At 36.2% G+C, this 24,063-nt stretch overlaps 1 protein-coding gene and 1 long non-coding RNA gene across 5 annotated transcripts in view; one reads left to right on the top strand and one right to left on the bottom strand.

Moving 5' to 3' along the window:
* Positions 1–24,063, top strand: part of KBTBD12 (kelch repeat and BTB domain containing 12) — a 73,787-nt gene that overhangs the window by 8,021 nt on the left and 41,703 nt on the right. For 2 of the 3 annotated variants that reach the window (XM_025885680.2, XM_073901734.1), the window contains 3 exons: positions 106–1,287; positions 6,118–6,388; positions 8,502–8,652. In XM_025885680.2, the coding sequence (XP_025741465.1) occupies positions 218–1,287; positions 6,118–6,388; positions 8,502–8,652 (1,492 nt within the window). In that variant the 5' untranslated portion in view covers positions 106–217. Of the gene's footprint in view, positions 1–105; positions 1,288–6,117; positions 6,389–8,501; positions 8,653–8,808; positions 9,641–24,063 lie in introns of those variants that run through there. The other variant, XM_073901735.1, reaches the window with a different exon arrangement.
* The window catches only part of LOC112834220 (uncharacterized), a 103,807-nt gene that overhangs the window by 66,616 nt on the left and 13,128 nt on the right, over positions 1–24,063 (bottom strand). The gene's annotated exons all lie outside the window — the stretch shown is intronic.

Raw genomic sequence — 24,063 nt, 5'->3', positions numbered from 1 at the left:
AGTGAATAACATTTATTTATAAATACTTTTTAGTACTAATGCTGCATATTTAAATCACAGAGAACTGTTTTCTTATGGGAAACCAGATTCTTTTCTTTCCCTCAGGAGTGTTCCAGCACATCTCTGTAGCTTTTTGAGTAATCAGACATGCAAATAGCCCCACAAGAATCCAGCTACCTTTAAAGAAGACGTACTTAAAAACACTGAAAAGTGTATCATGGAGTGCAAGGCTGAGGGAAAAGAAAAATACCAACATAGTTTGAATTTACTGAATCAAGTTAAGAGCATGAAAGAATTAACAGAAATGATCGATGTCGTACTCATAGCAGAAGGGGAGAAATTTCCTTGCCACAGGCTAGTCCTGGCTGCATTTAGTCCTTATTTCAAAGCTATGTTCACCTGTGGACTACTCGAATGTACTCAAAGGGAAGTCATACTTTATGACATCACAGCAGAAAGCGTGTCCGTGATACTGAATTACATGTACAATGCGGCTTTAGAGATTGATAACACCAATGTTCAGACTGTAGCTATGGCTGCCTATTTTATGCAGATGGAAGAAATCTTTAGGGTGTGTCAAAAATATATGATGGACCATATGGACGCCTCGAACTGTGTAGGTATCTATTATTTTGCAAAGCAGATTGGAGCTGAAGATTTATCTGATCAGTCGAAGAAATACTTGTATCAGCACTTTGCTGAGGTGAGCTTACATGAAGAAATACTAGAAATTGAAGCACACCAATTTCTGACACTTATTAAATCAGATGACCTTAACATATCCCGGGAGGAGAGCATTCTGGACTTAGTCCTGAGATGGGTAAATCATAACCAAGAACTGCGTACAGAGCATCTTGTTGAGCTTTTGAAGCAAGTCAGATTGGAACTTATAAATCCTTCTTTTTTAAGACAAGCCCTGAAAAGGAACACAATGCTTCTGTGTGATGCAGATTGCATTGACATAATTCAAAATGCATTCAAAGCCATCAAGACACCCCAACAGCACTCTCTAAATCTTCGTTATGGCATGGAGACTACTAGTCTTTTGCTTTGCATTGGCAACAACTCTTCAGGAATCAGGTCAAGACATAGGAACTATGGGGACACAAGTTTTTGTTATGATCCCGCTTCACGGAAGACCTATTTTGTCTCATCTCCCAAGTATGGAGAGGGCTTGGGAACTGTGTGTGCTGGTGTGGTCCTGGAAAACAACACCATAATTGTGGCCGGAGAAGCAAGTGCCTCTAAACTCTCTAGACAAAAGAACAAGAATGTTGAAATCTATAGGTTTGTATCTTGCAAATTTGTAAATTGGTTTTAATTATCTTGCTCTGACATTAGCAATGGTAGAAGAAAGTACTCCTGAAAGAGTGATCATCTCTTCAAAGATGTGTAGTCAAAATTACCCTGTAATTACATTTTACATATATAGAAAACTCATAATGAAATCACCCACATTTCAAAATTATTTTTTCTCCTTTTATTTGTTCAGAGCATACAGCTGGATTTCCATAAGTTAAATGTATATATGTTATGATTCCATTGTACAATTTCATGCTTAGCTTTCATTATTGATCCATATGAAAGGATGTAATTGTTTAGTTACAAGTTTTGAAGAGCTTAAGACAACTTTTAACAAGAAGAAAAGTTTATTAATATGGATTCCTTTGAACTTTTTCATAATTCAGAGTAGTAAATAATTTTTTTCCTCAACCAAAAATTACTAATTATCTGTCGGTTTTCATTCTGCATCCTTAATTTGTAGATCTTTCCTAAACCTCCAATAGCATGAAATGTTCGTGGCCTGAGAATCCTTTAAGTCTAGAATCATTGGAGAAAGGAGTGTCTGCTAAGAAGTACCTTGTCCTCTAGGTCTCCTGTGTGAGGACTAGTCATTCATTTACTGTTTCTTCAGCAAGTATTGAGTAAGCAATTCAGGGCTTCAGTCCAACTGGGTAAATAAGAAATATGTACATAGAATAAGCACTAGGCGTAAAGCTCTCCTTCAGTATCCTCCCCCTCTCAGTTCCCTCTGTGAGGGTTTGTTCAGACTTTTCAGTGAGAAAGGAATTCTTGCCGGCAAAGTTGGGACAAAGAAAGAAGTAAGAGGTCTACTATTTTCCTGTCATCTTTTAACATTCCATTATCTGCTTTCAGTGATAGACCTGTCCCTTTTTCACCTTCATCTCCCCTGGTAGTGATGGGGGAGGGACTGCAGAGCCCTGGGTGAATGACCTGGCCCTATGCCCTTGGGGGCCGAGCATGTCCCTGGGCAGCAAGCACAGCCTTCTTCAGAATCATCAGGTAGAGACTACAGAGCCAGGATGTCAGATCCCAAGGGCCATTCTTTTCATCATAGATGCATAGCTCTTTTTCTTCCTCATCAAGACAGTCCACAGTTCTGCCATTATTTTTATTTGTTTATTTTATTTAAATTCACTTAATTAACATATAGTATATGATTAGTTTCAGAGGTAGAGTTTAATGATTCATCGGGTGCATCTAACATCCAGTGCTCATTACATCACATGCCCTTCTTAATGCCCATCACCCAGTTACCCCATCCCCAAACCCCCTCCCCTCCAGCAACCCTCAGTTTGTTTCCTAGACTTAAGAGTCTCTTATGGTTTGTCTTCCTCTCTGATTATGTCCTATTTTATTTTTCTCTCCCTTCCCCTATGATCCTCTGTTTTGTTTCTTAAATTCCACTATGAGTGAAGTCGTATGATAATTGTCTTTCTCTGATTGACTTATTTCACTTAGCATAATACCCTCTAGTTCCATACACATTGTTGAAAATGGTAAGATTTCAATTTTTTGATGGCTCAGTAATATTCCATTGTGTGTGTGTGTATGTGTGTGTGTATGTATATATATATCTATCACATCTTCTTTATCCATTCATCTGTCAATGGACAATTGGGCTCTTTTCGTATTTTGACTATTGTAGACGTTGCTGCTATAAACATTGGGGTACAGGTGGCCCTCCAAATCACTGTTTGTATCCTTTGGATAAATACCTAGTAGTGCAATTGCTGGGTCATAGGGTAGCTCTATTTTTAACTTTTTGTGGAACCTCCATACTGTTTTCCAGAGTGGCTGCACCAGCTTGCATTCCCACCAACAGTGTAAGAGGGTTCCCCTCTCTCTGCATCCTCACCCATATTTGTTGTTTCCTGACTTGTTAATTTTAGCCATTATGACCTGTGTGAGGTGGTATTTCATTGTGATTTTGATTTGTATTTCCCTAATGCCGAGTGATGTTGAGCATTTTTTCATGAGTCTGTTTACCATTTGTATGTCTTCTTTGGAGAAATGTCTGTTCATGTCTTCTGCCCATTTCTTGACTGCCATTATTTTTAATAAACATCCAGCCCTGTCCATGTGTCTTTCTTATGATCCTCAGGCATCTTTCCTCTTAACTTTTTTGAAAGCCTACTTCCCTTTTTGATGACATATGTCTAACTATATACTCTGTGTTTTCCTTCTTATCTGTCTTGAACTCAGCCACATTCCCATCACCAACCAGCTACTCCACAGTGGTCAGAGTTAGGGTAAAAGTATCCATTACCCTGCTTACCTCCTTCAATAATGAAATTGTCAGCAAGGCAAATAATGAAATTATCAAAAGCATTGCTTTGGGCTTCAATGAGCCGGACTTCCAGCAGATACCCAGATAGTTAAAATCTTAGAGCACTCCTGAAGGTCATGTTAGTGCCAGTTTTGTGATATGTGTGAGAAATGATCATTTTTGGTACATTCCTACTCTATTATTTCTGTTCTTATCCCTTTTATCTTTGCCTGGATGCTCTTCAACTTGCCTCTGTATAGTTCATAGATTTCTATGCAGATATATTTCTTCTTGACTTAGGAAATAGACCTGTACCCTAGTAGGCCATTTCTTTTCAGAAAAGATATACCTTCCTGTGTCCTTTAACTCTCTCTCATACTTGGGTGTACACACAGCTGAGGATGTAAGTGTTGTCTTTACACTATCAACCTCTGTGAAACTGAGCCACTTTTGTCACTATTTCCTTTTTATGTCATATCCATTTTTCTTAATAATATGTTTTATAGTTTTATCTGGGCATTTTCCCTCCCCATTTTCAGTTCAAAGTGTTGAAAATCAGATTAGCAAGCTTGCCCAGCAAACACGTACTTCCCAACCTTCATGGGATGTATTTCATTCTTGGCCTGTTTTCTTTTTTTTTTTTTTTCTTTTTTTTTTAAAGATTTTATTTATTTATTTGAGAGAGAGAGAATGAGAGGGAAGAGGGTCAGAGGGAGAAGCAGACTCCCTGCTGAGCAGGGAGCCCGATGCGGGCCTCGATCCCAGGACTCCAGGATTATGACCTGAGCCGAAGGCAGTCGCTTAACCAACTGAGCCACCCAGGCGCCCTCTTGGCCTGTTTTCTTAAACCATGTCTCAGAAAGCCAAAAACCCATTTTTTTAGTTCTGTTGATATATTCATCCACTGGCTTTACTTCAGTATCCCCCACACTTGACACCTAATCCTCCTTCCTCTTCTAAAATCTAGTATAATTAAAAGTAGTGATGAAAATAACTGTGATTCTAGGGACTGGTTTCCTACCCAGATTACACAGAAGACAACGATGACTGGATTTGTTGAGTTTCTGCTTTCAGTTTGTGACAAGCCAGACAGGAAAGGAACATTGTCTTCCAACTTCCCTGTCAAGCCTGAAGCAAGGAGTTGTGTCTAGGGAAGAATGTAAAAGTTGCTCAGTTGGGCAAAACTCATATAATCTGATTCACTGTCAAATGTTTGATACAAAGTAAGTAGGGTACTTTAAACTGTACTGTACTCTATACTTTAAAACTGTACTCCGTATAGAACATTCATCATTTCTTCATTTGTTTCCAAACAGAACTTTTTTTTTCTTATTTTCCATATTTTCCTGGTTTTGTTTTACTTTTGAATTCCAGAATATATTCTGGATTTTCTGGGACAGATCCAATTTCATATCCCACTGTCCCCATAAGTACTTTTGTTCTTCTTAGACTATTTGTCCCAAATCATGATTGGAGAAAACAGACTTACCATTATCAAGAGGCAAGACAAAGGATACCCACAAAATCATAGATTTAGTGACTACATAATGCCACACACACACATACACACACACACACACACACAATCAATTAATGTGTTGGACTCTAGGAGGTATTTAAAGACCATATATCCTGGTGTCCCTACCTCCCAAAACTCTTCTCAGACTGACATACTTTTTCATGGAAGAAATTACTAAAATTATACTACCCAGAGCATTAAAATAGATGTTAAATGTAGCAGACACCTACAGGTGTTCCTGACCCTGTTCTAAGCCAGTTAGAACTATAAGAACAATCCTTAAAATTCTACATACTCTACCTTGTCCCATTAGAAATCTCTGAATTGAGATATTTTGAGATTCTCTACTGGAAAGCTGATTGCTTTAATGTAGTATTAAAGTGAGACCTCTAGGGACACCTGCGTGGCTTAGTCATTAAGCGTCTGCCTTCAGCTCAGGTCATGATCCCAGGGCCCTGGGATCAAACCCCGCATGGGGCTCCCTGCTCTGCAAGAAGCCTGCTTCTCCCTCTCCCCCTCCCCCTGCTTGTGTTCCCTCTCTCGCTGTGTCTCTCTCTGTCAAATAAATAAATAAATAAAATCTTCAAAAAAAATTAAATAAAAACAAAGTGAGACTTCTAGTCCACAGAATAAGACATTTTTGTATTTTTCTTCATTTTTACTTATTCCTCTTTTATAGTAAAATTACAAATGACTTGCTGCAAGATTTCCTATTTGTTCTTGATTTTCTTTCCCAGAATCAGGAAATGAAAGCTAGTCCTGGATAATCTATACTTTGTCCATATATTTTCTAAAATTCTGCAGAGATGGGGTTAGTTATTTCCATGCACGTTATAGTTTGTTCATCAATCCTTGCCAAAAAAAAGCAGCACAAACCTGTGCTACTATCTTATACTAATGTTTCTTCCTCCCCAATTAGATCAACCAAATCGTGTTGTTTCTAGCTAGAAAAGAAATTTAAGTGTGTTTCTTGGATAACTTGTTTTCCAGTTAACACTAATCCTGGGTTTTCTCTCTTAATTTGCAGGTATCACGATAGAGGAAACCAGTTTTGGGAAAAGTTATGCACTGCTGAATTTCGAGAGCTCTATGCTCTGGGCAGTGTCCATAATGACCTCTATGTTATAGGAGGACAGATGAAAGTTAAAAACCAGTATCTCATTACAAACTGTGTGGATAAGTACTCTGTAGAACGGGATAGTTGGAGAAGGGTGTCTCCCCTTCCACTGCAGTTGGCATGCCATGCTGTAGTAACCGTGAATAATAAACTTTATGTGATCGGAGGCTGGACCCCTCAGGTTAAGAAATTTCCTATATACCTAGTTGGCATGGCTGTGCTACGTCTGGTGCTGTGTTGAAAAATATTGTAGTTGTTGAACACTAAAAGAGCATGACTTACATCTTGGTAAAATGCCTTTTACTTTATAGACTATTAAACTTAAGATCGTAAAGTGTTAAAGCAGTTTAGGAGAATGAATTTTAAACTGTGTTATTCATAGACATGACTTCATTCAGTATTCATGCTTTGCTCTTTATAATCCTTCCCATTCTTGATAATTATGAAAGATGCTTATGCTGAGAAATTATCTGTAGGGAGCATCTAAGCAAGAGGTGGAGACACTAGATCCTCATTCCACTTCTGTCTGCTTAATAGTTGTGTAAGCTGAGGCAAGTAAGGCTCAGGTCTTTTCCGAATTTAAAGTTCTTACTCTACATGGGAAACCAGAATATTCAACCTGTGATGGCCCAGTCATTTCCACAAAAGTATATTGTGATTTAAAACATTTTATGGCTTTGCTGGGCACCAGCAGATAGAGAAACCAGGATGCCATTTGCATGGAAGCCCAGCAAAGAGATGGCAAGCCAAGACTGCTGAGTCAGTAGAGCATGACCACAGGGGCCCACCCCTTCTCTCTGGGTGTCTACCCCCCCCCCCGCCAAGTGCCTTGAACTCTCGTGGTAGTAGCAGGCCAGCTGCCTTCTGCCCTGGCCTACCAGTTGTTCTCATAAGATGAATCTTACTAGCTCATTGTCCATCCCCATGACAGAAAGCAAACTTATTTTTGCCTGTATGCTTTCTTGTTTGGGAAATTGGCTTCATGATAAAACTGATAAAACTGATGCTTTTTGCATTCGTTTCATAAGCTTGGATTTTGCCATATATCATACCTGTTTTTAAACCTTAAACATCACATTTAATACATTTTGAAATGTGTCCTGTGTATCAAAAAGTAGTACAGATTTAATCACAGCTAGAGGCTAAAACCTTTGTAATTAAGCATTTTCGGAGCTATCCATTACATAGTTAATTTTGAATGAATAAGCTCCAAAGACAATGTAGAAGCTTTTCTTTGGTTTTCTTGCCACTAAAATAAAGATCAAATACTTAAAAATTAGAAGGAAAATTAAAACAATAAAGTCAATATGTGTTACAGTATAATGTATTTGAACAAATGACACATGGATATTTATTGCATAACAAAAGCGGTCCCTATCTAATACAATACATTAAATTGCAAGATAACCTGGGGTTGTGATTGCAACATAATGATCTTATCCCTGGTGTATTTAAAGTAATTAAATTAATTACAACTTTCATAAGTATAGCAGTTATTTCTGTGTCAAACACCTGCATCCAAAACAAAAGACATTTAAAAAGCATCCTTAGACTGAAGTTATAAAAGTTCTTGACACACTGAAGGCAAAAAAGCACTACTTCGCCTGAAGTTTATGATCAGGGGAAGCCATATTCATGTGTATAAGAATAAATAGTTCAATTTTTACTGTCTCTAGTCATTAAAAATGTATATAAGTAAAATAAATACATAAAAATAACTGCAAATAATGTATATTAATCCATCAATCTTGGAGATGAAGTTCAGACCATTCCCATATAGGTCATAATTATAGTATAAAAATACTCTAATTACTAAAACACTAAAATGTTTTCTTAATTTTGTTCCATTTGGATTAGAAAGATATAAAGAAAAATGCCTTATGAATTATTAAAATGAGTTTCTCACAAATATCATTAAACTCTAGCACTATAAAGTTTGCTGAAATAAAATTGCACTTTAAATACTGTTCAAGAAAGTTGGGTTTCATTTTTAAGGCTCTGCCATTGCTTCATTTTTTTTTTTAAAGTGCTGTCTTGTCTCCTTGCTCAGATCACAGATAATTTGCTATGAGCCGACCCCCTAGCTCCATTATTACAGAATACAAATTCCTCTGACATTGATGGTAGACTTATCACCCCAAGTCACGGGATCTGGTTGGTGTGTTTGTGAGTGTGAGTCTCAGCAGCTAACTCCTCTTCATCTCCTTGGCTGTCTGCTTAGATTAATTGCATTCACGTACTCACAGAGATTTCCGAGTGGTATGTTATTATACCAGCTGTCATATCTCACACAGATGGATCTCCCTGATGAAGAACCAGATCGACTAAGCAACAGACTATTGCAGTATGACCCCAGCCAAGATCAATGGACAGAGCGGGCGCCCATGAAGTTCTCTAAATACCGATTCAGTACAGCTGTAGTCAACAGTGAGATTTATGTTTTGGGTAAGAAGAAAGCAGATTGCTAAAAGAGTATGACTACTTTTATTTTTCTCAGCAGTTTGCCTCAGTAAATATGACCTATTCTCCCTTCCTCTTGCATCCCAGTTCAGATGTATCTGTAACTAGCCAAATGTGTTTTTTTACTTCTTGTTTTTCTAGAGCACAGTCAGATAAGATTAAATGGAAGTCCATTGACTTATGGAAAACAAAATTATTTGTATGGAATTTTCAAGTCCCTTGGAATTCAAGAACAATAGTGATACATCTTTATATATAGTATCAAGTAAAATATTTTGAAATGGGAATAAGCCTTTGACCACCTTCAGTTGATGAAGTGTGTGTTTTAGCAACCAGCTGTGATCATCTGCGCTAATAGAGTAAGCCGCCATAGGTAAGACACGCATTACGCCAGCCCTCTTCATTTGGCCTCACCCACCAAATTTCTGTAGAGGTGTTATCAAGTAATTCTCATCTGAATGTATTTTTTTTCTTATTTCTTAAATATGTGTGACCTTGTACTAATCAGTAGGAATTGGTGAAAGACTGGTTCATTTCCACTCAAGTGGGTAAAAATTCTAGAACATCTCCTATGCTTCCCTTATCCTTCTTCACTTCTTATTTTTTGCTCTTTTATTAAGTCCTTTGCTCTTCTAAGCACATTTCGTCACCTCCTCTCCCTCTCCCACTGTCCCTGTCCCGTGTGGGAAAGGGTGAGACTGGGACAAGGAGGCTGACTGGCTGGTAAACTGATAAGGATTCCAGTATTCTCTACTTCATCTCATGCACATTGATGACTAACCGGCAAGAACATAGGGAAGGTGATGGATACCAAAAAGAAGGCAAAGAAAAAACATGAGATATGGGCTGAGAGCAAACCAGGCATTTGAATAGACTTTTTTTTTTTTGCTGAAGGGAAGCCATTATCTCTTGGCTGCCTGCACAGCATGAAGCAAAATAATTAATGCACTCAAATATTAATAGTTTTATAATTTTAAGAACATTATGCAACATAATTTATGACTACCTCAGTGATGAGACTCGTAATTATAATTAAGTTTTTCCCCTGGAAATATATCTGTTACTTGGTTATAACCATATGCTGTGTCATAGGCCCAGAAGAGACAGTATCTAAACCAGGATAGATTGCTTAGGATAGATGTATAACTCCAGGGAGGGAAGGGCTGATCTCCTAATTATATTAAAGTTGGAGGTAGTCAAAAGTGGGATAAAAGTGATTTATCAACTGAACAAAAATGAGATTTCTGCCACATGTGGAGCCACAGCTAGGCTAGATGTAGGATAAAAATGTAATGTTTTGTTTGTTTTTGGTAAGTTATATGGGGAAAAGCACCTTCCAGACAGCCTTTGGAGCTCACCCTTGTTGGCATGAACAAATGCCCACTAGATGAATGAAAGAGGCAGATGCTAACAGATCTGTAAGATCTGGGTGGGTGACACCCAGGAAGGGAGATGATGCAGAGCAGCAGGGAAGAAGACAAGGAGGAGAAAGCTCAAGCAAAGGCTTGGAGGTGAGAGTGGAGGTGGTAAGAATAGAAAATGAAAGGAGAGTGAGTAAACGAACCCACCAGGGGCAGGGAGCTGCAGGAGACAGAGTTTACAGGTTAAACTGGGAGCCAGGTTACAAAGGACTATAGTGGAGAACCAAGAGAATAATAGAAAGTAATGAAAAACCATGCAGAAGCAACATGATTACATCAAAAACTAATGATGTATTGTATGGTGATTAACATAACATAATAAAATTAAATTAAATTAAAAAAAAGAATATTTGGGGAGTATTGGTGAGGTGAGGATTAAAGAACAGATCAAAGGTGCGAAGAGACTGAAAATGGAGAGACCAGTCAGGAAGGCTTTTGTAGTAGCATAGAATATAGTTTCTGAATATTCAGAACTGAGTCATGATTAAATAAAACAAAGTTGTAAAGTCCCTACAATATAAGTGTTCAGACATTATTATAACTACTGTTTTTTGAGCCCCTTTGTATTACAGATACTTTGCTGAATTCTTTGCATAAAGAAATTAATTTAATGCTCATAAAAAACTGATAAAGTATTAACTTTTCTGTATAACAGACTAGATATCTAGACTAATCCACTAAAAATGCGAAAAAAAATTGTTGGGAAAACATTTTTAAAATTTTTCTGAAGAGCTTCTAAGATCTTGTAATGGCAGTAGGAATTTAGCAGGCCAAAAGCTAAGTGAAAGCAGGCGGCTTCCAACTATGAAGAAGTGAGTGAGTCGACATCCTCTCCCCAAAAAGCAACTATAAAACCAGAGAGATTTTTCAAAAACAGCCATTTCAGATCTCTAGAAACCAACCAAAAACAACAAATTGAGAAGAGCTTATCTTCTCAAAACTGCTAAACTTGAGGTAAGTCTTCAGGCAGTCCTTGGCATTCTTTCCTGAGCTGCCCCAGTTCCCTACCCAAGTTGATCCAGCATGGGAATTCTAGCAGAGTGGGCTAGCTGTGAAAACCAGCATCTTTGTTTGCCAGAGGAGGCTGACATGTTTGGGAGTGAAGGGTGGGAACCTACACTTACAGTGACAAATGGGAAAAGCCCACATTTCTTCTAACCTGAGTTTTTAGTCCTGTTTGGGACAGCAGCAGACAGGAGAATTAGCCGGAAATTTAATAGGGATGTTCCAGGAAAATCCTGGATGTGAGAGTCCTAGAGGGCCTTAATAAATTCTCCACGCATCCCTGGAGACTAGGGAAGCTGCACAGACATGGAGCCCATAAGAGAATATAAGCTCTTCACACATTCCTGGATGACTGGGAGTCTGAGCACATGTACAGAGATCTGAGAAGGCCAGGCAGAAGGTAAAAGTCATGGTAGACTTGAAAACTGCCTGAGCTTTGAATGTGCTCCCAGCCTACACATAGACCCACCAAGCGAGGCTGGAAGCCTTACCAGTGTTTGAGTACAAACAATTAGTCTTGACTTGACCTGAGCCATGAAGAAATATGCTTTAAAAAGAGAGAGAGAGAGAGAGAGAATTTTTAAAAATGGAGGAGAAACCAAAACAAACCACAGGAGAGGCATATTAAATCTAAGCAAATTACTTAAAAACAACAGCAACAATAACAAAAGAGAAAAAGTACCCGAGGGGGGAATATAAAATTAAAAGTTGCTACAATGTATTATTTTAAATGTCTAGTTACCAACAAAAATTTACATACAAAGGAAAATAGGGAAGTGTAACCCATGCTGGGGTGGGGGCAGGGAAGCATTCAATAAAACCTGTTTCTGAGGGGTTCCAGATGTTAGATTTAGCAGGCATAGTCTTCAAAGTAGCTATTAAATATATGTTCATAGAATGAACAAAAATCATTTTTAAAGAATTTTTAAAGAATTCCTTTAAAGAATTAAAGGAAAATAAAATGACAGTGACTCCCCAATGATATCAATAAAGAAATAGAAATTATCTAAGAGAACCAAATGGAAATTCTAAAGTTGTAAAGTATAATAACCCAAATGAAAAATTTACTAAGTGGGCTCAAAAACAGATTTGAGTTGTCAGAAGAAAGAATCCATGCACTTGAAATAGATTAGTGGAAATTATTAATCTGAAGAAGAGAGGGGGGATATTGGAGAAAAATTAGCAAAGCCTCAGAGACAATATAAAATACCATCGAGTCTACCAACATACGTATGATTCCCCAAAGAAGACAGAAAGGAACAGAATTTTTTTTTTAACTAATAATGGTCAAAAACTTCTCAAACTTGATGGAAAAACTTTAATCTCTATATCCAAGAAGTTCATTAAACTCCAAATAAGCTAAATTCACATAGATCCTCACCTAAACAGATTGTAGACCATTCATTGAAATATATCATAGACAAAAAAATTCTTAAAAGCAGTAAGAAAGAAATAACATACAGATCATAGTATATGATCATAACATCATAATATACTCAACAGGTGACTTATCATCAGAAATAGTGGAGGCAAGAAGGCACTGGAATAATATATTCAAAGTACTGCAAGGAAAAATACTCAACCAAGAATGTTTCTGTGTCCATCTTCTATGTTCAGCAAAACTATTCTTTTAAAATGGAAGTGCAGCAAAGACATTCTCAGATAAAAAAAGACTGAGATAATTTGTGGCTAGCAGACTTGCAAGAAATACTAAAGGAATACTAAAGAAATACTGAAATCCTTCAGATTAAAAAGAAATATACCAGAATAATTCTAATCCATAGGAAGAAATGAAAAGCACTGGAAATGACAAATATATAGGTAAATATAAAAGACTTTATACATATTCTTTTTTCATCTCTTAATTTCTTTAAATGATATAAGAGCAGATAAAACAATAATTATGAAACTATACTGTTGGATTTATGACATATGTAGATATAGTACATATAACTATCAGAATTGGAGAGGAACAAGAGATGTATTGGAACAGTGTTGCTATATTTTAATAAAATTAAGGCAGTATTAACCTGAAGTAGATTGTGATAAAGTAGCATACATATTAGAATTTCTAGAGCAACTACTAAAAAAATTTCAAATAGTTTAAAAATCAAAAGAATTAAAATGGTACACTTAGAAAATGATAAACACAAAAGAAGGCAGTGAAGGAGGAACAGAGGAACAAAAACAGTATGAGACGTTGTAAATCCAACTACATAAAAAATTACATTAAATGGGAATGGACCAAATACTTCTATCAAAAGGCAGAGATTTCAGACTGAATAAGAAAATAAGACCAAGTATATGCTGTCTATAAGAGACACATTTTATATTCAATTACACGAATAAGTTGAAAGTTTTATTATTTTATAGAGAAAGACCTGCCATGCAAACAGAAACTTTAAGAGAATTGAAGACGGTTTATCATTATCATACAAAATTGACTTTAAGAAAAGAACTATTGCTATAAAGATAATTTTGTAATAATAAAATGATCAATAGACCAGGAATATATACATATATTACATATATATCTCAATTATAAATGTGTCACACCCAAAAACAGAGCTCTAAAATACATGAGGCAAAAACTAAAATGAGAACTAGAAAATCACCATTGGAGATCTGTATCCCACCTTCAATAATTGATTGAATGACCAGACAGAAAATCAGCAAAATGACAAAGACTTGAACAACGCTATTGACCAACTTAACCTACCTGACATTTGTAGTACACACATATAATAGTGAAATACATATTCTTTTCAAGTGTACATGGCACATTCTCTAGGCTTAATCATTTGCCAGGTCATAAAACAAGTCTCAATAGATTTTTTTTTATTTCTTTTAAAGATTTTATTTATTCATTTGATAGAGAGAGAGACAGGGAGCACAAGCTGGGGGAGGGGCAGAGGGAGAGGGAGAAGCAGGGAGCATGATGCAGGGCTTGATCCCAGGACCCGGGGATCATGACCTGAGCTGAAGGCAGATACCCAACTGACTGAGCCACCCAGGTGCCTCTTAATAGATGTTTTAAATTGATGTTATTCAAAGTAAATAACTGACCATAAAATAATTAAATTATAAATCAAAGACAGAAAAAGGAAATGCTCAAATATATGGAAATTAAACAGCATACTTCTAAAACTTTGGGTAAAGAAATCACAAAGGAAATAAAATATTTTAAATTGAATGAAAACTATAGGTGTATATCCCTCATGACCATAGATTCAAAAATCTTTAAGAAACACTTAGCAAATTGAATCTAGCAACATAAAAATGATTATGTGTCATAAAAAATCCTTAAGAAACAATAAGCAAAGTGACTCCAGCAACATAAAAAATTATTATATGCCATGGCCAAGTGGGATTTAGCCCAGAAATGCAGGAATGCAAGGTTGGTTCAATATCCAAAACTCAATGTAATACACCATTTTAATAAAGGACAAAAACCAAATGATCACCTCAATGATGTAGAAAAAGTATTTGACAAAATTCAACCCCCATTCTTGATAAAATTCTCAACAAATTAGGAATAGAAGGGAATTTTCTCCACTTGTTAAAAGGTGTCTATGAAAAACCTACAGCTAAGATGATACTTAGTGGTGATTTTTCTACCTCCGGTCAGGAACAGGGAAAGATGCCTGCTCTGGCTCCTCCTATTCAACATTGAACCAGAGGTTCCAACCCATGCAATAAGGCAAGAAAAAGAAGTTAAAGGTATATAGATTAGAAAGGAAGAATTTAAAAAGTCCTATTCACAGATTATATATTCTTGTGTGTAGAAACTCCTAATGAAGCTACAAAAAGTAAATAAATAGAAAGGAAAGACTACTAGAGCTAATAATTAATTTTAGCCAAGGTCACAGTCTAAAGAGATCACAGGATATGAGATCGTACACACAAATTAACTGTATTTCTATGTGCTAGCAACTAACATTCCAAAAATGAAATTGAGAAAATAATTCTATTTCCAATAGTATCAAAAAGAAGAAGAAGGGTACCTGGGTGATTCAGTTAAGCATCCAACTCTTGATCTCAGCTCAGGTCTTAATCTCAGGGTCATAAGATCAAGCCCTGCATTGGGCTCCACTCTGGGCATGGAGCCTACTTAAAAGAAGGAGGAGAAGTGTATGAATACATTTAACCCCCAAACTGTGAGAATCATATGCAGAAAATTATAAAACACTCCCGAGAGTTAAAGAAGATCTAAATAAATGAGATATATTCCTTGATTATGTATTCAAAGATTCAATATCATTAAGATAGCAAGTTTCCCCAAATTGAGCTATATATTCAATACAACCCCTATAATATCCCAGCATTATTTTATTTCTATTTTTTAGTCTTAAACATTTTTTAATTTTTTAAATTCCTGTATAGTTAACATACAATGTTCTATTAGTTTCAAGTGTACAATATAGTGATTCACCAATTCTATATATTACTCAGTGCTCAACAAGATGAGTGTACTCTTAATCCCCTTCACCTATTTCACCCATTCCTCCCACCCACCTCCCCTCTGGTAACCGTATTTGTTCTTTATAATTAAAAGTCTTTTGGTTTGTCTCTTTTTTTTCCTTTGTTCATTTTCTTAAATTCCACATATGAGTGAAATCCTATGGTATTTGTCTTTCTTTGACTAACTTATTTCACTTAACATTACACTCTGTAGCTTGTTGCAAATGGCAAGATTTCCTTTTTTTAATGGCTGAATAATATTTCATTGTATATATACATATATATATATATATATATATATATATATATATATATATATATATATACCATACCCTCTTTATCCATTCATCTATCAGTGGACATAGGTTGCTTCCATAATTTGGCTATTGTAAATAACCAACATTGTTTTTTAAAATTGACAAGCTGATTCTAAAATTATGTGAAAACATAAGGGATGTAGAATAACCAAAATGATTTTTAAAAAGAGGAAAGTTTGAGGACTTAACTCATTTTAAAAACCTATTATAAAGCTATAGTAATTAAGATGTAGTATTGGCCTAAGGACAGGCAGCTAAATCAATAGAACAGAAATGAGAGTCTAAAAATAAATTGGTCTTTGACAAAGCTGTCAAGGCAATCAGTGGGGCAAGATGAACTTTTCAGCAAATATGCCAAGACAATTGGGTAGCTATATGCAAACCAATGAGCTTTTTCCTTAGGAAAAAGGAAGGAAAAAAACACAAAAACCTCAGTATGGACTCCAGATTTAAGAAAACATAGGAGAAAATGTGGTGACTTTGGATTAGCAAAGATATGAAACTAAAGGCATGATCCATAAGAGGAAAAGTGTTGAGTTGGACTTTCTTAAAATTTAAAAATTTTTGTTCTTCAAAGGGCAACATTAAGAAAAAAGAAAAGCAAGAAACTGGGAGAAAATATTTATAAATCGTATATCTGATAAAAGTTTTGTATTCAGGGGGTGCCTGGGTGGTTCAGTTGGCTGAGCATCCAACTCTTGGTTTTGGCTAAGGTCATGGTCTTGTGGTTGTAGGATCAAGCCCTGCATTGGGCTCTGTGCTCAGTACAGAGTCTGCTTCAGATTCTTTCTTCCACCCCCTGTGCCCCTCCTCACTATCTCTCTATCTCTCAAATAATTTTTTTTTAAAAATTTGTATTCAGAATAAAGTAGTGTGTAAATAATTTTTGCAACTCAATTTTAAGAAAACAATCTAGTTTAAGATGGGCAAAAGGTTTGAATAGACATGTCACGTAAGAAGATATATGCCTATCTGGTAAGCACATGAAAAGATGATGATTTCTCATCAAAAACCATGGGAGCAAGTAGGCAGGGAAAAAACATTTTTAAAGTGTTAAAAGTACTGTCAACATAGAATTGTATATTTCATGAAAATATCTTTCAGAAGTGGAAATGAAATACTTTCAAGGAAAGAAAACTAAAATGCATGGGAATAGATTTACTCTAAAACAATTTACTCTAGCGAGTAGCAAGTAGATTTACTCCAAAAGAATTGTTTAAGGAAGTTCTTCAGACAGAAGGAAATGATGACAGAAGGAAACTGGGAACATCAAGAATGAAATAAGACCAATAGAAATGGTAAATATCTGGGTAAATATAATAGAAAGTTCTTCCCCTTTTGAGTGCTTTAGAATGCCTTTAGTGATTGAAAGTAAAAAACTACATTTTCTGATGGGATTTTCAATGCATGTAATATATGAGACATATATTTATATAGTATAAAGAGGGAAGGTTAACGGCACTTAGAAGGAAGCAAGTTTTCTACATTCCAATTACAATGGCAAAATATTGATTCTAAGTAGACTATGAAGTGTTAAATAATTTATTAATCCCCAAACCAACCACTGGAAGAACTATAGTTAGAGATACAGTCAAATCACAATAAATACATTAAGATAGAAAACTAAAAAATGTTCACATAATCCGAGAGTAGACAAGGAAAAGAGGAACAACAACAACAACAAAGAGCAGAGGGAATAAACACAACACAAACAATAAAATGGTAGACCTTATTCCAGCCATAAAAAATACCTTAAGTGCAAATGGAATAATGATACCAATCAGAAAACAGAAACTGTCAGGATGGATTAAAAATAGAATGATCTAATAATATGCTGTCTACAAGAAATCCACTGCAACTATAATGATGTAGATAATTTAAGAGTGAGAGGATGGAAAAAATATATGATGCAAAACTAATGAAGTTAAAGCTGGAGTGTCTATATTAATGTCAAAGTTAACTTCAGTGCAAAGACAATTACCAGGAATAAAGGAGGACATTTCATAATGATAAAATGATTGATTTACCAAGAAGACATAACAGCAGTAAATGTGTATGCACATAACAATAGAACTTCCAAATACATGAAGGAAAAATTGAACTGAAAGGTGAAAGAGACAAATCAACAAATATATATTTAACATTCCTCTCTCAGTAACAAACAGACACTTAATTATAGAGAACAAACTGATGGTTACCAGGGGGGATGGGTTAAATAGGTGATGAGGATTAAGGAGTGCACTTGTGATGAGCACCAGGTGTTGTATGGAAGGGTTGAATCACTATATTATACACCTAAAACTAGTATTACACTGTATATTCACTAGAATTTAAATAAAAATTTAAAAAAAGAAAATATATTGAGTTGAATGAAAACACAATATATCAAAAATTATGGGGGTGCCTGGGTGGCTCAGTCAGTAAGTGTCTGCCTTCGGCTCAGGTCATGATCCCAGGGTCCTGGGCTCGAGCCCCACATTGGGCTCCCTGCTCAGCGGGAAACCTGCTTCTCCCTCTCCCACTTCCCCCTGCTTGTGTTCCCTCTTTCACTGTCTCTCTCTCTCTCTGTCAAAAAATAAATAAAATCTTAAAAAAAAATTACAGAGTGCTATGGAAGTAGTGCTTAGAATTTAATTTGTAGCATTTAGTGCTTACATTAGAAAAGAAAAAAGGTCGCAAATATCTAAGCACTCACCTTAGGAAACTAGAAAAAGTAGAGCAACATAAATCCAAATCAAGCAGAAGGAAGGAAATAAGAGAAGAGAACAATGAAATTGAAAGCTAAAAAAATAAAATAAAATATAGAGACAATCAATGAAAACAAAGCTGTTTCTTTGAAAAGATCAACAATTGATAAACATCTAGCAAGAGTGACAAATAAAAAGAGAAATAAGGTGCAAACTACCAGTATCAGAAATGAGAAAGAGCATATCATTACAGTCTTCCCAGACATTAAAAGGATAACAGAGCAGTGCTACAAAAAACTCTAGACACATATATTCAACAACTTAAATGAAATGGACCAATTCCTTGAAAACCACAAACTACATAGCCACTTAAGATGAAATCAGGAACTCAAAACTATTAAATGTATTGAATTCTTAGTTTATAACATTCCAAAAAATAAATTGCCAGACTTAGAAGTTTTCACTGGTAAATTTAACCAAACATGTAAGAAAGAAATAACACCAATTCTGCAACCTCTTTCAGAACATATAGGGAGAGGAAACACTCAAAAACTCATTTTATGAGGCAACATTGCCTGATCTGAAACCAAAGATGGTACAGAAAAAGAAAAGTACAGACCAATATCCCTCATGAACATAGACACAAAAATCCTCAAGAAAATATTGGCAAGTTCAACCCAGCAATATATAAAAAGAATAACACACTGTGACCAAAAATGAGTTTTATCCTGGGAATGCAAGATTGGTCCAATATTCAGAAATTAATCAATGTAATCTACTGTATTAATTCTATAGGCGAAACCACATGCTCACATCAATTGATGCAGAAAAATCACTTGAAAAAATATAACACCCATTCATGATTAGAAACTCTCAGCAAACTAGGAAGAGAAGGAAACTTCCTCAACTTCTCAACCTATTAAAGGGGACCTATGAAAAAGTTACAGTTAACATTATTCTTAGTGGAAAAATTGAATGCTTTTTCCCCTAAGTTCACGCATAAGGAAAGGATGTCCACTGTTACTATTCAACATCATACTCGGAGTCTTAATGCAATAAGGAAAGAAAAAGAAAAGTTAGGCAAAGAAAAAGAAGAAATAAAATTCCGTTTCAAATGACATCTACATAGAATCATCTGTGTAGAAAATCTCAAAGAATCTATTTCTTAAGTTCTTAGAATTGAGTTTAGTGTTGCCAAAGAATAAAAAAAGTCAATCTTATTTCTATACATTAGCAAAGTACAAAAACAAAATTTGAAAACTATTTACAATTGCTCCAAAGAAAATGAAATATTTATATATAAATCTAACAAAACATGTATAGGACCTATATGCTAAAATTACAAAATGCTGATGAAATCAAGGAGGATTGGAAGATGCAAGTATAAATGTCAATTCTCCCCAAATTGATCTATAAACTTAATGTAATGTCAATCAAAATGCCAGGAATTCTTTTGTAGCTAGACTATCTCATCTAAAATTTATATGAGAAGACAAAGAAACTAGAGTAGCTAAAATAATTTTGAAAAAGTATAAAATTGGAAGAATCACACTATCTGGTTGTAAGGTTTTCTATAAAGCTAAAATAAGGCAGTGTGGCATTCGCACAAAGATAGGTAGATAGATACATCTATGGAACAGAATACAGAGCCCCAAAAATAGATCCACACAGGTATGGTCAGTTGGTTTTTGACAAAGATGCAAAAGAAATTCAATGAAGAAAGGATAGTCTTTCAGGCAGACAGCATTGGTGTTCTAATGAACTTTTATAGATTCTGTCATTGAAGATTTGGCATCCATTGATCACAGGGCCAAACTAACTGCCAAAGTTTACATCTCTCCACCTTCTGGGTTTTGTGGATGCTTGAAAATGATATAACAAATCTCCAACCACAATTCCTGACATCTGTGTTTCTCTTCCTGCCAAATAGGGGCTATCTCCACCTAATAACTTCCTGCCATATAGTAAAAAAGCTTGTTTTCATGCTTTCCCTCTGCCCCTTCTGCCTCCGACTGACCTTGGTTCTTCTCCCCTGCAGCCCCTTGTGGCATGGCATGCCCACTTCTCTTAGGAATTGTAACTAATAAATTCTTATTTCAATGTCACTGATCTCTCCATGTCCTCACTCAGTCACCTCTATAAATTAAAATTTTATACAATCAAGATAATTGGAAAAAATGGTCATATGTAAGAGAAAAAAAGAACTTCAGCCTAAACCTCATACCTTACACAAAAATTAACTGAAAATGGATCATATATATAAATGTAAAACAATGGGGTATCTTGGTGGCTCAGTTGGTTAAATGTTCAACTCTTGTTTTCAGCTAGGTCATGATCTCAGGGACATGAGATTGAGCCCTGCATTAGGCTCTGGCTGAATGTGAAGCCTGCATAAGATACTCTCTCTCTCCCTTTCCCTCTGCAACACCCCCCCAACTTGCACACGCTCTCTCTTTCTCCCTCTCTCTCTCAAAAAAAAGTACAAGAATTTAAAACTTCCAGAGTTATAAAGAAGAAAATCTTCATGACCTTGAGATATGCAATGAGTTCTTACATATGGTACCAAAACCTTAATCTATGAAAGAAAATATTTTTTTAAATTTTATTATGTTATGTTAGTCACCATACAATAATACATCATTAGTTTTTGATGTGGTGATCCACGATCCATTGTTTTCGTATAACACCCAGTGCTCCATGCAGTACGTTCCCTCCTTAATACCCATCACCGAACTAACCAATCCCCCCTCCCCCCTCCCCTCTAAAACCTTGTTTGTTTCTCAGAGTCCATAGTCTCTCATGGTTCGTTTCCCCCTCCGATTCCCCCCCCTTCATTTTTCCCTTCCTTCTCCTAATGTCCTCCATGCTATTCCTTATGTTCCACAAATAAATGAAACCATATGATAATGGACTTTCTCTGCTTGACTTATTTCACTTAGCATAATCTCCTCCAGTCCCATCCATGTGGATGTAAAAGTTGGGTATTCATCCTTTCTGATGGCTGAGTAATATTCCATTGTATATATGGACCACATCTTCTTTATCCATTATGAAAGAAAATATTGGTATATTAGACTTTATCACAATTTAAAACTTTTGCTCTCTGAAAGACACTGTTAAGAAAATGAAGATACACTGTAGACTGGGGGGAAATATTTCTTTAAGACTTTCTCTTTACCTTTGTTTTCAGCAATTTCACTGAGATCTGCCTAAGTGTGATGTCTTTGTTTTCATTCTATCTGGGGTTCACTGAGCTTTTGGAATTTACAGATTGATGTTTTCATCAGTTTGGAGGAACTCTTCAGCTGTTATCTTGTTGAATATTGCTTCTACTTTATTCTCTCCCTTCTTTCCTTTTGTGAGACTCTACTTAGCTGTATGTTAGACCTTTAGATGTGGGCTATGATCTTATCTGGACTCTCCATTCATACTTTTTTCTTCCTATACTTCAGATTGAATATTTTTTATTGAGCTATCTTCAGATTCACTTATCCCTTCTTCTATTGTGTTCAGACTGCTGTTAACTATCCTATGAGTTCTTATTTTCAGATACGATTTTTTTGTTTCCAGAATATCCACCTTACTCTTTTTCAGGAATTCCAATTCTTTGATGAATTTCTCCAATTTTTTCATTCCCCTTTGTCCATCTTTTCCTCTATTTTGTCTTATTAATCAGTTATTTTATTGGTCTGTTAATTCCAATATTTGGATAATTCATGAGTCTGCTTCTATTATGGTTTTTTTCCCTTTAATTGGCCCTATTTCCCTGCCTACTCCCATGTCTGGTAATTTTTCATTGTATGCTGAACAATGGGAAGGCACCAAAAAGTGTCCTTCCACCAGAGAAGATTATGCCCTTCATTGGTAAGACAGAGCAAGGGACTAATCACCTCATCCAATCAGGGGTTGAGTTGGCCCAGGGCTGGGTCACAGCCTTAGCAACACTCAGTTCACCTGTTGTTTGTCCCTGTTCCCTGGTCATGGTTCTTCCAGGCTTTGGACTGAGCACTTCATGGATCTCTGTGTCGTCTCCCCTGAAAGACTGTGGGGATTCAGTTCTTACCTTCAGAATTTTTTTAGCTTTGCTCTTTAGCCTTCCTGAACAGCTTCAAAACCTGACAATATCTCAAAGGGAGACCTCTCGTTTGCCACAGGGCTCCTCGCTTTAGTCAGGTTTGGTCTTCCACATGCCATGCAACTCTGGGAGATGTTCCTCTGACCATTAAAAGTATTTGGCCCAGAATCCCAGATTGCCTTTATAACTCAGCATTTTCAAGTAAAAAAAATTGGCCACGTGTGGGAAGTTCCTCTTTGCAGATCCTCTAGTTTTCAATCTGTCACACCAGCCCCACACAACTCACCCTCCCCCCCTCCCACCCTGGTTTCTCTTTCCCTCACTAGAGTCTCTCTGTCTGTGTCCAGTCCAGTTCTTTGCCTTGGTCTAGAATTAGCAAATATCCCAGGTGCAGAAAATGGCCCAGAAAGGGCTTTTTCCTCTCTGGAATTTTAGTTCATCCAGTCCTTATTGTTTCCACACCTCTCTAATGTCTTTAAAAATGTGATTTTTTCCAATTTACCCATTTTTTTCTAGTTGCATTAGGATCATTAGCCTGCCAAGACCTACTACTACATGTTACCAAGAAAAGGAAAAATGATTGCTGTACTTCATTTTTTTAGACACAATTCTTTTTGTATGATATGTTTGTTTTACAATTTTATAAAGGGAAAAAGGGGAAAGAACAAGATCTGAGGGTAAGTACCTTATTCAAACTTACAGCTATCAAATGGCATAGCAGAAACAGAACCAGTCATCTGACAACAGAGCCTTACTTTCTACCTTTCTTACAACAAGATTACTGATTTTAATCCTGCCATTCAACTAAGACTGCTTTGGTAGCCATCATCAGGGGTTTGCAGAGGCCCTTAGGGAAGTACCTGGTTCTGTCTTTACCTTGAGTCAGCTGAGGGTGGGCGTCAGTAATCCCGCTGAGTTATATATTGGATGGTGCTGGCCCTGCAACTCTCTGCCTTCAAGATTAGGGCTTTAGGGTTTCACGATTTCCTTATCTCTTGCCAAACATCATAAGCTAGGTGCTCCCCACAAGGGCTGAGTTGGGAAATCTGGTTTACCACTATGTAAGCATATAAGTCCTGTGATGTTTTTTCATAACTGGAAGAATGGGATAAAGCAGAAACTCACATGCTCTAGGCAAGATCGTACATCTCACCTATAAGTCCTGAATTCACAGGATCTTAGGGTCTTCTCAAAAAGAGAGGAGTGGAGAAATAGAATGGTTGAATGTTTGAAGTTAAAGTTCTAACTGGGTCTTTGAAGAAATTCTCACTCTTTAGAGACTGAGGCAAGTGAGGTCTCTGCTTCTTTCCAGTACCTGAATTTTGGTCACTACACAGTTGATGTGCAAGCTGGATGGTGAGCCAGAGAAAGGAAAGGAGCTGAAAAATCTAATTAGCTGATTTGCCCTCTGACTTTAATAACTTTTGTAA

Source organism: Callorhinus ursinus, unplaced genomic scaffold (assembly GCF_003265705.2).
Source record: "Callorhinus ursinus isolate GAN/ISIS: 27379988/994484 unplaced genomic scaffold, GSC_fseal_2.0 scaffold15, whole genome shotgun sequence".
In the NCBI taxonomy this organism is placed as follows: domain Eukaryota; kingdom Metazoa; phylum Chordata; class Mammalia; order Carnivora; family Otariidae; genus Callorhinus; species Callorhinus ursinus.
Note: the sequence above shows the minus strand (reverse complement) of the source record. Positions and strands in the feature narration are given on the sequence as shown.